General features: G+C 39.6%; 1 protein-coding gene, 1 long non-coding RNA gene and 1 other non-coding gene across 4 annotated transcripts; 1 reads left to right on the top strand and 2 right to left on the bottom strand.

Moving 5' to 3' along the window:
• Positions 1-6,015: 6,015 nt before the first annotated feature.
• Positions 6,016-6,122, bottom strand: LOC125492991 (small nucleolar RNA R71). The gene has a single exon (XR_007269376.1). It is a non-coding gene; the product is annotated as a small nucleolar RNA R71 (small nucleolar RNA).
• Positions 6,123-7,207: 1,085 nt separating this feature from the next.
• LOC104883033 (uncharacterized) lies at positions 7,208-7,642 on the top strand. Its single transcript, XM_010667471.2, has one exon. The coding sequence runs from the start codon at positions 7,208-7,210 to the stop codon at positions 7,640-7,642; it is 435 nt and encodes a 144-aa protein (XP_010665773.2).
• Positions 7,643-10,350: 2,708 nt separating this feature from the next.
• LOC109133679 (uncharacterized) lies at positions 10,351-13,320 on the bottom strand. Of its 2 annotated transcripts, none has more exons than XR_008967439.1 (4): positions 12,836-13,320; positions 11,174-11,314; positions 10,686-10,851; positions 10,351-10,600 (listed from the first exon to the last, which is right to left on the bottom strand). It is a non-coding gene; the product is annotated as an uncharacterized LOC109133679 (long non-coding RNA). The 2 variants fall into 2 exon arrangements; XR_007268858.2 differs by having other exon boundaries at positions 10,351-10,631; positions 10,729-10,851; positions 12,836-13,319.
• Between the last annotated feature and the right edge of the window lie 729 nt (positions 13,321-14,049).

The following is a 14,049-nucleotide window of genomic DNA, read 5'->3' as shown; positions in this document are numbered from 1 at the left end:
TTAGTTCCCGAAGTCAGGAGTAATGCATTGCTGAGGATGCAGCTATACAAGTTGAGAATGGCAAGGGAGTTCAACAAGAGAGTTGCAAGGCGTCCATTGAACTTGGAGACCTCGTCTTGAGGAAAATGGAAGCGTCGGCCGAGCCAAAGAGCTAGGAAAGCTCACCCTAACTGGGAAGGACCCTACAAAATAATCGAAGTGGTTCAGAATGGCACCTTTCGTCTGGAAGGCATGGACGGACGTTCCATTCCTAGGACGTGGAATTCTGATACTTTGAAGAAATACTTTGTTTAGGGCGTCTTGCCAAATTGTAATCTTCTCTTAATGCATTACAATGAAAAAGTAGAATGTATACATGTACCTTGACTATTCGTCAAGCAAACTTCATATAATACAGCTCTACTTCTCTATGACTCTGTTTGATTTATTTGCTTAAGTTATATGCTATCGTCCAAAGCTAACAAAATAACAGAGCGCAAAGAAAATGCACCTTCATTAGGAGATGCGCTAAAAGTTATCGTCCTAAAATGGATATACATACATTGGCCGTTGTTTCTTAAAGAGTTAAACATCTCCTAAACAAGGTCGGCTGGAATTAGGACGCCTTAGTAAAGGTATCCTACTTCCGTCCAAAAGCCAAAACTTAGAAATAACAACCTTAGTAAAGGAACAAGTTATTTCATAATTTAACAAAGATGGACGAGTTGCAATCACTCTTATAAAACGTCCAAGTTAGTTAAAAATTATGGTCTTTTCTCCTTCTTCAACAGAGGAAGGTTATATATAAAAAATTCCTCGTCCAAGAAAGGGGGCATATAGGGGCATAATTTATAAATAACTAAGTCTTTGTCCAATGACGAATGATTGTCCAGTTTCTGGCCGAACAGGTTATTAACTTGGCAATTTTAAACTCAAATTTTTAACTGGGTGTCTGGTGAACGTCCAAAAAAGAACTAATGGTTCAGATGAAAAGTGTAGACGAATTGGTTTAATACTTAGGCATTAAAGCCTGGGACATTGATAAAGCCTCAGCGCACTCGGCCAAAACAGTTGGGGGACCCGTCCGAAGTATGCTATGACGAACTGCTTTGGTACTTGGCATAAAAGTTAAATCATAAATCAAGGCATTTTATGCAATAAAATGTAAGGCAGTGGAGATTGAAAAAGATAACTTTTCATATATAGAAGAGATGATTACAACCTAATCTAAAAACAAAAGTACAACAAGCAAAAAATTACAAGTGGCCTGCAGCCAAGAAGAGAAAGGGGAGAAGCTAAGCGTCAGGATGGCTATTATCCTCTTCGTCCTGGGCCTCAACATCATCTTCTTCCTCTTCGTCTTCGGAAGACTCTTGGAAGACGGGGAGCTCTTCCCCTTTGATGTTGGCTTTGTGCAGGCTCTCTTGGAAGTCCAGCCGGCGTACATACCGGGGGATATCCTCCTCCTCGGCCATCATCTCAAAGGCCTGCACAGCCCAGTTTTTTGAGGTATCAATGACGTTATTGATAGCCTCCTTAGCCGCTTCAACCGTGGCCGCGACTTCAGCACGGAGGGCTTGGTTTTTTACCTTCAGGACGAGGTTCTCTTTGTAAAACTCAGCAGCCATTGTCATGGCTGAGTTTCTCTCGTCCGTCAGAGTCCGTTCCAAGGACGCCCTCTCGTCCAGCATTTCGGTCAGCCGGAGGAGATAAACTTTGTTTTGAGATTCAATCTCGGCTGACCGTTTTTCCCAAGCAATCTTGGTTTGCTGGTGCAGCACCTCTTGCTCGGCCATAGCGTACTGAGCATGGTCTGCAGCCTTAGTTACATCTTGGACGAGCTGCTTATTTTCTTTTCTAAGCGCCCTCGCCCAGTTCTCGGTTATCATGCTGCGAGCAAAGAGCTGAAAATAAAAAAGATGAAGGTACGTCAGGACGGTTGTAAAAACAGAAAAAAAAGTCAAGTAAAAAATACAAGTGTCTAAAGAAAGAAAGGTGTACCTCGGTAGCAAGTTGAGACATGTATCCTACATGCCCTGATGATGCTCCCCTCAACCCCTTGATGTAGGGTTCAGGAAAGCACTTGAAAAGCTCCAACTTGAGCTTCTCGCGGTCGGCCGATGACATCCTCCCAAAGGCCGGGGAATATTCATCGTCATAAAGAACAGGAGAACCGTCAAGGGCTGGTCCTTTCCTCTTATCTGAAAGATTAGAGGCGTCAGTATTTCTGACCGGAATAACCACGGCTTGTTTGTTGGACGGACTCATCGGGCGCCCGCCAACCCGCAGTGTTCTAACTATGTTTGAATAATAAGACTCACCAGAAGAACGGGAGGGCGTCCTATATGCCGCAGGCATCTAGCCTACCAACTTAGCCACTGGTCCAGAGAAAGCGGACCCGTCCAAAGCCGCGTCCGGCTGAGAAGTCTGACCTGCTTCGTCCAAATCTACAACCTCGTTAGGTTGAGTTACTGCAGGCTGGCCGGCAGGGTCGGCGTAGGTCACCAGGGCCAGAGTGCCAATCTCTAGAAGCTCCTCCTTGGCCGTGAGCTCCTCTTTGGCCGGTATATCGATCACGACCTTAGGAAACGGTCGTGTCGATTTCTTCTTCTTGGCTGTGAAGCCTTTCGCCTTTTTAGGGGGAGGAGCTTCGCTAGTTCCTGCCGGCCATTTCTTGGCTGCCGCCTTCTCAGCCAAGGCTCTGGACGTCGGGGCATTTTTCTGGGAAGATTGGAAAGATGTTAGTAAAGTGATAAAGAACTCAGAGGGCGTCCAGAGCAAGTAATGTAAACGTTCAAAAGTTAGAAGCAAACGAACTGCCCTTCGAAGAAGGAAACCGTCCAGATAAATCCGGACGTGCTGCTCTTAGAAGAAGAAGCTCGCCCAGATAAGTCTTGACGTCTTGCTCATCAAAGAGGCAACTCGTCCAGCTGCTATTGGACATATTGCTCTTCAAAGAGGCAGCTCGTCCAGCTATTGATTGGACGTTTTGCTCTTCAAAGAGGCAACTCGTCCAGCTGCTATTGGACGTATTGCTCTTCAAAGAGGCAGCTCGTCCAGCTATTGACTGGACATTTTGCTCTTCAAAGAAGCAGCTCGTCCAGCTATTGACTGGACGTATTGCTCTTCGAAGAGGCAGCTCGTCCAGTTATTGACTAGACGTTTTGCTCTTCAGTGGAATGTCCGTCCAACCATATCTTAAAAAAATAAATAAATAAATAAATAAATTTAATCTTACCAGTGTGTCCGCCCTTTTTTCGGCACCAGATTTACTGTATTCCTTCCAGAGAGTATCTGCAAATCTGGACGAGCTCATGTCTCCTATCCATGATTTTCTCAGTTTACTTCTGGCTAAATCTGCAAAGAGGAAATAAGGAGGCGAAGGTTAGATGAACGATAATTAGGACGGGAATTCTACTTGGAAAGTTTTCAATAACTATACCTCTGTCCTCGTCCTGCCGCAAACCGGCAGCGACTAAGAAGTTATCGTGATAGAACATCTCTTTAAATGGGATCCAGTTGGACGGACCCTTGAAGGAGACGTCTTCTATGGAATACTCCGAAATCCGGAAGTACTCCACCATCTCCTCAGCCGAGTTACTCTCTAGCTCTAAGTATGAAGCCATCCGTCCAGTGTTGGTATTGGACCTGCTAAAATAGCGAAGCCGTTTAGCAACCGCTTTATTAGGCGCTTGGACGAATAGGAACTCAGCCTTCCAAGAGTGCATCTTAGATGTTTTATCCCAGGACGTCAAGAATCCTTGACGGTTACATACGCTTAGCCAGCTTCCCTAGACGGTTCTGGGAACCTTGGAAACATAATGAATATGAGTAAAGGCGGCCAGCGAAGGGTCCTTCCCTTTTAAATTACAAACGGCCAAAAAAGTGAGGATGTTTTGCCAGGAGTTTGGGGCAAGTTGATTGTGTCCTATGCCATAGTAGTGAAGAAGTTGGCTGATGAAAGGGTGAAGAGGAAAGCGCAAGCCGGCATCTAATGCCAAGCGATAAACAGCAAAATGGCCCGAGGGGGCACTAAGTATGGTATCCTCTCGGCCAGGGAGGACGAATTGGTAGCCCGGCATGGGCATGGCCAATGAGAAAGGTCTAAGGTCTGAGCCTACTCGTCCTACCCAAGAGTTATCGGCCAAGATGAACCTAGGGTCAGAAAGAGGACCTAGCCGTCGTCTTATTTCAGACAAAGTTGTTGACGGCTCCTCTGAATCACTAGCAGGGTTGGAAGAGTTGACCGTCCTTGGCTCATCCGAGACCGTCCTATGTGTGGACGGGCTGGGATCGGGGAAGCCTCGAATTTGTGGTTCCTCCTGGACGTGTTCAGGGGAAGGACTCGGGTTTGCTGGACGAGCACTCCGGACTTCGCGCTCACCCTCGTTGGGTATCCGTCCAGTGGACCCCTCCATTTTTGAGCTGGAGGCTGGCAGGTTAACTCCTCCTCTGATACGAGCTGTTTGCTTGACGCGCGCCGGATTACCCTACACAGGTAAAGACTGGGTCGTCTGACTTTGCCGGCCATGAGAAAAGAAAAAGAATGCATGTCCGGCCAAGATGGGTCCAACTCTAGAAGATGCCGATGAAGGCAGGCCCTCTGTTCTAGGGCTAGTACCAACCCTTAAGCGGCCGGGTTTGTTCGATGAGGAAGACGAACTCATTTTCTTAAAATATGCGTGAAAAAGCAAGAAAAAGAATTAAAGAAATACCTGTAGAAGAAAGCTTGGACGAGTGTCAAAGACGAGTTGAAATCTCGGACGAGTTGAGTAGCAGTTTGTAAGAGCTTGGAGGGGAGTAGTTTCTCTCTCTAAAAGCTCAGTAAAAATTGTGGAGTCTCTCTCTCTAGAAAATTTCTCAGCAATGTTAAAATGATTTCAGAAACGACATGGTCACATATTTATAGAGGGGTGAAAATGACCCTCCCATCCAGTAAAAATAACCGTTGCTCTTGAGAATTGACCTGCGGAGACCGGCAAAATGGCGCCTCTTTTTTGAAAAAGAGAGGTGCAGTTCCAGGTCGGTTAAAAGAGGAAGATTAACCGTCTTGGCGCCTAGGAAATAATAACTTCCTCTTTTAAGGGGCAAATGTTGTAGCCTAAAAATCAACGGCTACCCTTATGGCACGTGGCTTTATCTCAGCCCTACATGTGGCATCTGTTTAAGCCAAGGAAAGTACAAAGGCCTGCAAGTTCTGTGGGCTAAAGTACACCTCCCTGAGGAAAAGGTGTACTGAAAAGCTCCTTTATGGCCCTAAAATTGTACTTAGGCCCACTGAAGTAAAGCCTGATTCAGCTACAAGGTAAAATGCACTAACAAATCAGCGCCTGCAACGTGTCCTGATATCATTGCTTAGCCAATCAGATGCTCCTAAATTAGGGTAACATCAGGGTACAGCAGTCATATCAAACAGTATAAATAGTCCTTGATTTCAGGGTGAAAGGTATGTTTTTCAGGGCATAGTACTGTTACTCTGTCATAAATTCTTCTCTCTCTCTCTACTTTCTCTCTCTTAAAGTTCCTTTACATCCATGATATCTGACTTAAGCATCGAAGGGGGAAATACCACCCAATCCTCCAGGGTGGGTCCCTTTTTTGCAGGTTGCTGGTCAGAAGTTTGCACCAGGATTCGAGCCAATCATTGTTGCACAAGTCTCCAGTTTTAGAACCTATCTTTGGGAGTTGTGATATTTAATTACTAGTTTTACGCTACGTAACAACCATTACCAGACCATCTACAACTGCTACACATTTTCAGCTCAAGCCACAGTTTATTCAGTTCATTTCACAGGACTCTTATGTGGGAACACCCAAAAAGAGCCCTACTGATCATTTGGCTAACTTCCTAGAAAATTGTAATACTTTGAAATTCACAAGTGTTTCTAATGATTTGATTCGATATGTGCTTTTCCTTTTTCTCTCAGGGACGAAGCAAAAGAATGGTTGAAAGAAAAAGAAGTGAGGAAGATTGTCACATGGCCAGAACTAAAAAAGGCCTTTCTCTGCAAGTTCTTCCCTCCTATGAGAACTTCCAAGTTCATAAAATGAGCTATCTGGTTTCAACAACATGAATTGGAGTCTGTCTATGAGGCATGGTAGAGATACATGGCATTGCAAAGACAATGTCCACACCATGGTATTCCTAAGTGGCTATTGATTCAGACATTTTACAATGGTCTGAAGCATGATGTTCGAAGTTCTATTGATGCCGCATCTGGCGGTACTTTTATGGCCAAAACTCCAGAAGCTGCAAAGACATTGTTGGATGATATGGGTGCCAACAATTATTTGACTGATTGGAGTGTGTCTCGTGGAGCCCCTAAAAGGGGAGGTAAGTATGAGGTTGATGCTATTGCTACTTTAACTAACACTGTGCAAGTTTTGGCAGCTAAGATTGACCAATTGAGTAGCGATTCAATAACACCTGTTTGTAAGATTTGTGAAGTGCAAGGTCACTCATTGAATGAGTGTCAATACAACTCCATGGGAGCGGTAACTGAGCAAGCTAATGCCCTCCTAAACACAAATACAAGACCATAAAATAACCCGTACTCAAATACATATAACCCAGGTTGGAAGACTCATCCAAACTTCTCTTAGAAAAATAACCAACCTCAACCTCCACCGACAAACTTCTCCCAACCACCCGGTTATCAACAAAGGCCACCATTCAACTTCTCCTCATCATCCTCAACATCCAACCTTGAAACCATCATAAATAATTTAGCTTCTTTTCAGGCAAAGCAAACTGAATATCAAGTGAAGCAGAATGACTTCTTCAGCAACTCCCTTCAACAAGTTCATGCTCATAATAAAATGATGGAAAATCAGATGACCCAACTTGCTCAACAAATCAGTCACCTCTCAAAACTTTCTGGCCAACTTCCAAGGCAAACCAAACCAAACCCAAAAGGGTATATCCATGCTATCTCATTGAGAAGTGGTAGAGAATTGCAAGATCCCTATAGGAAGGTGAGTGACCAAAGGAAGAGTGTAAAAGAGTCCAAAAGGTCGAGTGAAGAAGATCAAGGCGAAAAAGTGTTGGAAAAGGAAGCTAAGGAGACTGAGAAAAAGGAACCTGTTGTTATACCTATTGCACATACAAGCCACCTGTTCCATTCCCTCAAAGATTGGCACAAGCAAAGATAGAGAAGAAGTATGCAAAGTTCCTTGATATTTTGAAGAAGTTGCACATAACATCCCTTTCTTGGATGTTATCTCAGAGATGTCTTCTTATGCTAAGTTTTTGAAAAACATGCTTTCCAACACGAGAAAAATTAAAGAGAATGTCACTGTTTCAGTAACAGCTGAGTGTAGTGCTATATTGCAGAGCAAGCTTCCAAAGAAGATAGGAGATCCATGCAGTTATTCTATTCCTGTTAAACTTGGTGATATTGAAATCAAAAATGACTTATGTGATCTTGGGACAAGTGTCAGTCTCATACCCTTGTCAATCTGCAAGAAGCTTAATATGGGTGAACTGAAACCCACACGCATCTCCTTACAACAAGCAAATAGAACAGTCAAGTTCCTCCTTAGCATCCTTGAAGATGTTCCTCTTAGAGTCGGAAAACTTTTCATTCCATGTGATTTTGTTGTTATGGAAATGGAAGAAGATGCACACGTTCCCCTTATTCTTGGAAGACCCTTTTACTGCTGAAGCCATAATTGATATGAAAAAGGGGAAAATCACCTTTTAAATAGGTGATGAGAAGTAAGGCCAATCACTGATAGCTTGCAGCATCTGTTGCCACACCTTCGTGAGAGATTACGTGACCCAAATAGCTCACTTGAGTTGCTCCAAATGAGCACTTTTTGAGGTTTGCCTTCAAAGAGTTCTCCTGCATCAAGTCTAAAACTAGTGTGAGATGTTCAATATAGTTATCCTAATATGGACTATAAATAAGTATGTCGTCAAAGAAAACCAATACAAACTTCCTTAAGTATGGCTTGAACACATGGTTGATTAGTGATTGAAATGTTGTTGGTGCATTTGTCAAGCCAAAGGGCATGACTAAATACCCGAAGTGCCTAGAGTAAGTCTTGAATACAATATTGTGGATGTCAGCATCATGAACTTTGATCTGGTCGTATTTAAGCTTTAGGTCAAATTTTTAAAATTAGAAGGTGCCTTGAAGTTCATCCAAAAAGTTCCTCAATGAGAGGTATAAGAAATTTATCTTTAACAGTGGCTTTATTCAAAACCCTATAATCAACACACATCGTCCAACTGCCATCCTTCTTTTTAACCAACATAATGGGAGTTGTAAATGGACTATCGCTAGGCCTTATAACCCCTTGTTCACTTAATTCGTGTACCAAAGCTTCAATCACATTATTTCGAGAAGCAGGTTACCTATATGGCCTTACATTGATTGCATCACTTTGAGGGGAATTTGGTGGTCAAACCCTAGCATGGAAAGGGGAAGACCTCGAGGATTGTCAAATACCCTTGTGTAGGTATCCAATATCTTCTTTAAATCTTCCTGGTTGGCGTGCTCCTCCATCCCTAGTTTTGGCACCCAATCTTCTGTGCAAGGAATCACTTGCAACATGGAAATGGACCCACTAGTGGTAATGATCTTTCCAAGCCGCTCTCCTTGAATTTGTCTCAACTGGTTATTATTGCTTGCTCCCATGAACTTCATCTTTCTGCCACCATGCTTGAATTCCATAGTGAGGCTCGAAGTCCCACGAGATAAGACATAAGTTTGTGAACGATTAAATACCTAAAACCATGTCACTCCCACTCAAAAGGAGTAGGACTAAATCTGCTTTCAATTCAGTTCCTTGCATTTTCCACACAAATACCTTAATCATGTGTTCACACTTCAGTTGATTTCTATCTGCAACCTTCACTCAAATAGGTGAGATAGATTCAATTCTACCTTACAATCCATTAGAAGGGCTTTGGCAGAATCAATGAAGTTGTGTGTACTGCATGTACCTCATAGGATTTAAAGTAGTTTCTTTTCATACTGCCCTCCAATCCTCATCGGTATGAGCTCATTCTATCCATGGCCTCCATAGATATGTGAGCACAACAAGTGTCCTCCTGGTCTTCTTCTATGACCTCTCCTTCATCACCACCTTTTACTTCTTTTAACTGATACAATTGAGGTCTTTTTGTAATACCACCGATTCTTAAGAGCGTTTTATTTAACGATTATAATTATTAAATTAATTATATTTTGAATATTCTTATTTATTAAGATTAGATTATGAATATATATTGTTGTCGCATTTGTAACATGTTTATTTATTTAATTTTATAAAGTTATTATTACTATTATTTATTATTATTATTATTATTATTATTATTATTATTATTATTATTATTATTATTGTTATTATTGTTATTATTATTATTAGTTTTGAAGCCCGTGTGTTGCACGGGTTCTTGTTTATATTTTCTTTTTGCAATTTTTTTGTTAATATTGTTGATTGTGTGTTATTGTAAAATGAGATTTTTCAACACCATTTTATTTACATGCTTCCTCTGTTCTTTTTATATAGCAATAATCACTACTTCGGGTAGTTTTATCTATTTGGATCACTCCACTTTTAGTAAAAACTAACTATAATTGACAATATTGCCTTTACTTTATGTTAATAAAATCATCATTAATTACTCATCAAATTGCCTCATAAAATTGCGTTTACTTTATTAAATATTTACTTATCCCCTACACTTGTTAATTAAAGGGGTACCTCTATGCTAAACTGCCCATTTTTCATTTCCTTAAAAACCATGCCCAAACCCATTATTGCAGTAGAAAAAGAAACGGATAAAGTATTTGTCATTATACTCTTATTTCTAGATTTTTTATTGTGATATATAAATTTTATATTTTTTAATATTAAAAATTCACTACTACAATAAAGCCTAAAGAGACCCCCTAAAATTGCATTTAGAGACCACATGAGAGGTGGTCTTCAGCTCATAGGTCTCTCAGGATAAATAACCACTTATTGCTGGTGGTTTCTTAATTTGATAAAAGAGACCACTTCCTTAAAATAAGTGGTTATTTATGAATTTAAATAAGGAAAAAAAAAGAAGAAGAAGGCGCCATATTTTACAGATAGGTGGTCTTTTCTATCTTACAAAGAAATCATTTTTAATATGTAGATGGTCTTTTTAATATTTTTTAAAACACCACCTGAAAGAAAAAGGTGGTCTCTTTAACCTTTTTTATTAAAAAAAACGACAATATTTCAATATTATTATATGCTTCTCCAATCCGTTGCACCTGCTCCATGCGTGTCTTTTATTATCTAGAAGTAATTTACAAATACATAGAACATCTAGGCACTTGTATTGATATAATTATGATGACTTTAAAATTGGAATACCTTTTCATTCATATCAATATAATGTTAGAAGATTCCAAAAATTGTAAGGCCAAAGGTAAACCCTTGCTACAAAAGAAGGAAAAAAGAAAAGAGAATTGTAAGGCCAAAGGTACATGATTTTACAGCATCCATCATCACACCTGCAAGAAGTGTTTGGATTTGCTGATTCAGGCAACAGCTCACCACCGCCCCTGCAACTGGTAAAATTCCTGTGTACCACGACGCAGTAATTCCTTTGCAAATGGTAAAATTCCTACGATGATATCTGTACCAGAATTATCAACAAAAATCACAGCCTGCCATATGGAAAGAAATGGTCAGTGCAGGAATTATGAGTTACGCAAGATAACTTTGGATCCATCACTGTCATCTACTTAGCCACAAAGTAATCACCTTTTGCCAGGACTTCTTATATCCACTGCAATTTGAAAGTCTCAAGGTCATCAATAACCAAGGGTCGAGGGACAAGGTTCTGGCCAGAAAGGACATCCCATCCTTTGAGAATACCTCTGCAAGCTTCAGAATATAGAGCACACAAACTTAATACGCCAACATCACATATTGAAAAATAAGCGAAGAAGAGATTCCAGATTAATATGTAACCCTTATTGAAATATACTAGTAATAGAAAAAAGGCCCAGGCCTCCAATATAGTGTGCAAGGATTCATTTTACAGTCTACTAGTTATAGATGGAGAAGTTTAACTTCTACTACTTATGTTTAGAGTAATTGCATCAGTAGTTGGTGCATAATTCGTATATACATGCTATTTCACAAGATGATGGGAAAGCTATAAGGTTTGTATTTGCAAGATCTTTCCAGCACAAAGTATTGGTACCTGTGCAGAGCCAAGGTCAAATATATTTTCAGCAAAGATTCCTCTAACGAGATGCTCTAAATGTTTCACTGGATCTTCAATAGCATCATTGAGATTTACCACATTGTTGAATAAAGATATAGCCTTCGCATTCTCATCATCCTACAAAACAGAAAAAAAAATAGATCGGTAGATATATATGGACAAGGTTCAGTTCAGTTCCATAAGGTGTTCCCATATTTTAGTTACAGGCTTTCAATTTCAGTTACTGAGCTCTCAGCTTTTACTGAAATGTGTCCTTTTTGTTTTTTAGTTCAATCAGTCATAATTCTGAACTAAGGGTATTCAATTCTCAATGCAATGCAGTTCTAAAACCAGTTGATGGGCTCTCACCTTCAACCAAGAGCTAGACATACCTCACTTCCTGATTCTAAAACTAATAATTCCATACTGAATCCATGTTTTATTCAAGCACTCATAATAATTTACAGGAATCTACTAAATAAATTATATAATACAATATAAACTAACCTAACAATCGTTCCATAAGCCACTGTAAATCTCTAAGGTAATGAGAGTAGAAGTTAGAACCTACCAATATGCATGAGACATTTACATTTTCACCATATCTAAAAGCAAAATGCATGAGAACTGAAAAGAAAATATTGGTAGTGCCTTTAAGCTAAAGCAATATTGCGAATAAAACCAAAAATATATTAACGCTCCATTAACATATGATTAGAGAGCTACGATAGTATAATTAGTGCTAATATTCATAAAAACACTCAATATCATATATAGTCGAATCAGTTTTTACTGAATGTTAGAGAGAGAATTCAGATTTTGTACTTTGGATATAGTAAACTCTGAAAAGAGATACCCTAAAAGCTTGAAAAGTTAAAAAGTGATCTTCTCCTTTGTGATTCTCTTTGTCAAAGAGGTATAGAATTCTTTTAACATGGAGAAAATATTATTTTTGCTTACTGCCATTTCAGATTTTTCTTATTTCATCATTATTTGATTTGAAGTCTTGACTTAGAAGATCAACCACATAAAATTGATTTCATAGCTTTGCTGGCATGCATTTTCTTGCATATGATTTACTCCAATTTTCAACTTTCAAGCATAACTGCATAAGTATGTTTAATTATATGTTATAAATGGATCCTATGTTTTGAATTATGCGATGTTTCACGTATTAATTATTTGTGCGATGAATATTTTTACTCAGCCAACGATGGAATGCAAGTCTAGGATTATATTTATAGTAGTATGAATCTTGATATATGCTTTTACAGCTACAGGACACGTAATGTGTCCATAAGATGTTTTAGAAACATTGCTCATATTGAGTTCTAGGTGTTAATTGATATTTAGTTTCTCACAATCTTTGTACAAATTAATCAACAAGTAATCAAGTCATATGTTGAATGTTTTCAAGATTATAATACCAATTACCATTACCAGTATTGCAAGGCAGCAACTAAGCAGTAATTAACAACAATTAACACACAAATTAAGCAATTATCTAAGCAAGAAGCAAGCAGCAAGCAGGCGTTTAGCGAGAAACCTCCAAGCTCAAATCAAGCATAAAAAACAGAAATTAACTCACAAATTGAATGACAAACTTAACTAAATCTCTAAAAACTAAAAACAAAATCAATAAAACTGAATTCAAACTACCAGCAAATCGAGACTGCGACGACGGTAGGGCAGACAATACCGACGGCGGCAGCATTACATCAACCACAGCAACAACCGCAACATCAACAAGCAGCATCGCCGCAACAACAGCGCGCGATGGAGAGAGAGAAGAGGTGCTCAGTCACCGGCGAGCAACACGACGCGACTCCGGTGGTTATAGCGTGCAGGAGGAGAGAGAAACACATGGGCAATAGCAACAGCACCGCGGTGGCTCGCGAGCAGCACCGCGGTGGCAGAATACGAACAGAGGAGAGAGATGAGTCGGCACGAACGACCAACAATAGAGCTCCGGCGAGCTTCGACAATTACCGGCGAGGGGAGCGAAAGAAAGAGACGGGCAGGTGCGAGAAAAATGGGGTTTGAGGGTTTTTCCTTTTGGGGTTTGAGAACTGACGAGGCATAGAGAGATTTTTGAGGTGAGGTGGTTTTGTTTCATTCACATTAAACCGACAAAGACGGTTGGAAGAGTATACTGATTTTATTTTTTAATTTGGCCAAATACATACCCGCTAATATATATTTTAGGAATTCATATTTTCTTTAAAAGGATATAAATAAAAATAACCACTTAATAAAAATAAGTGGTTTCTTTAATATTTGTGATTTTAAGGATGTGTAAAAAGACCACATGTCTACAAAAGGAGGTCTTTTTATCGTAAGATAAGAGACCTCTTGTCTAAGAAATTAGGTGTTTTTTGCTAAATAATCACTTATGTTATCCAAGTGGTCTTTTATGGGTGGTTACTTTGCCCATATTTGTAGTAGTGATTGTAGCTAAGTCTATTATCTCGATAATTGGTATGACTAACATAGTCAACACAATTTTAACATGAAAACACCCCAATGATACTTGAAGAAAGTAGAGGGTACTTAGTTAATAGATGCATGATAGAAAAATTATAGAAAAAATGAGTGTCAGCCACAACTTCAACTTTTAATGACAGATAAACACTAACAGATATAAAATGAAATATGGGAAAACGAGAAAAAGATCATAATGGCGGTATCATAGATATAATTAATTAAATATAAAACTGACCTCTACTAGTAATCGAAAATATTGTTTAAGATAAAAATATACCTCTTCATCCATCATGACCATATCAAGACTTATCAAACTTTCTCATTTTTTTTATGATTCGTGACCACAAATAGTCTAGAAACGCGAAACTTGATTTTCCAATTAGTTTAGT

The sequence above is a fragment of the Beta vulgaris genome, chromosome 8 (genome assembly GCF_026745355.1).
Source record: "Beta vulgaris subsp. vulgaris cultivar EL10 chromosome 8, EL10.2, whole genome shotgun sequence".
In the NCBI taxonomy this organism is placed as follows: domain Eukaryota; kingdom Viridiplantae; phylum Streptophyta; class Magnoliopsida; order Caryophyllales; family Amaranthaceae; genus Beta; species Beta vulgaris.
The sequence above is the reverse complement of the archived record's forward strand: the minus strand, read 5'-3'. Positions and strand labels throughout refer to the sequence as shown.

Bases quoted from the DNA above. Each gene is read 5' to 3' on its own strand.
- LOC104883033 (XM_010667471.2), top strand. From the start codon at position 7,208: ATGTCTTCTTATGCTAAGTTTTTGAAAAACATGCTTTCCAACACGAGA.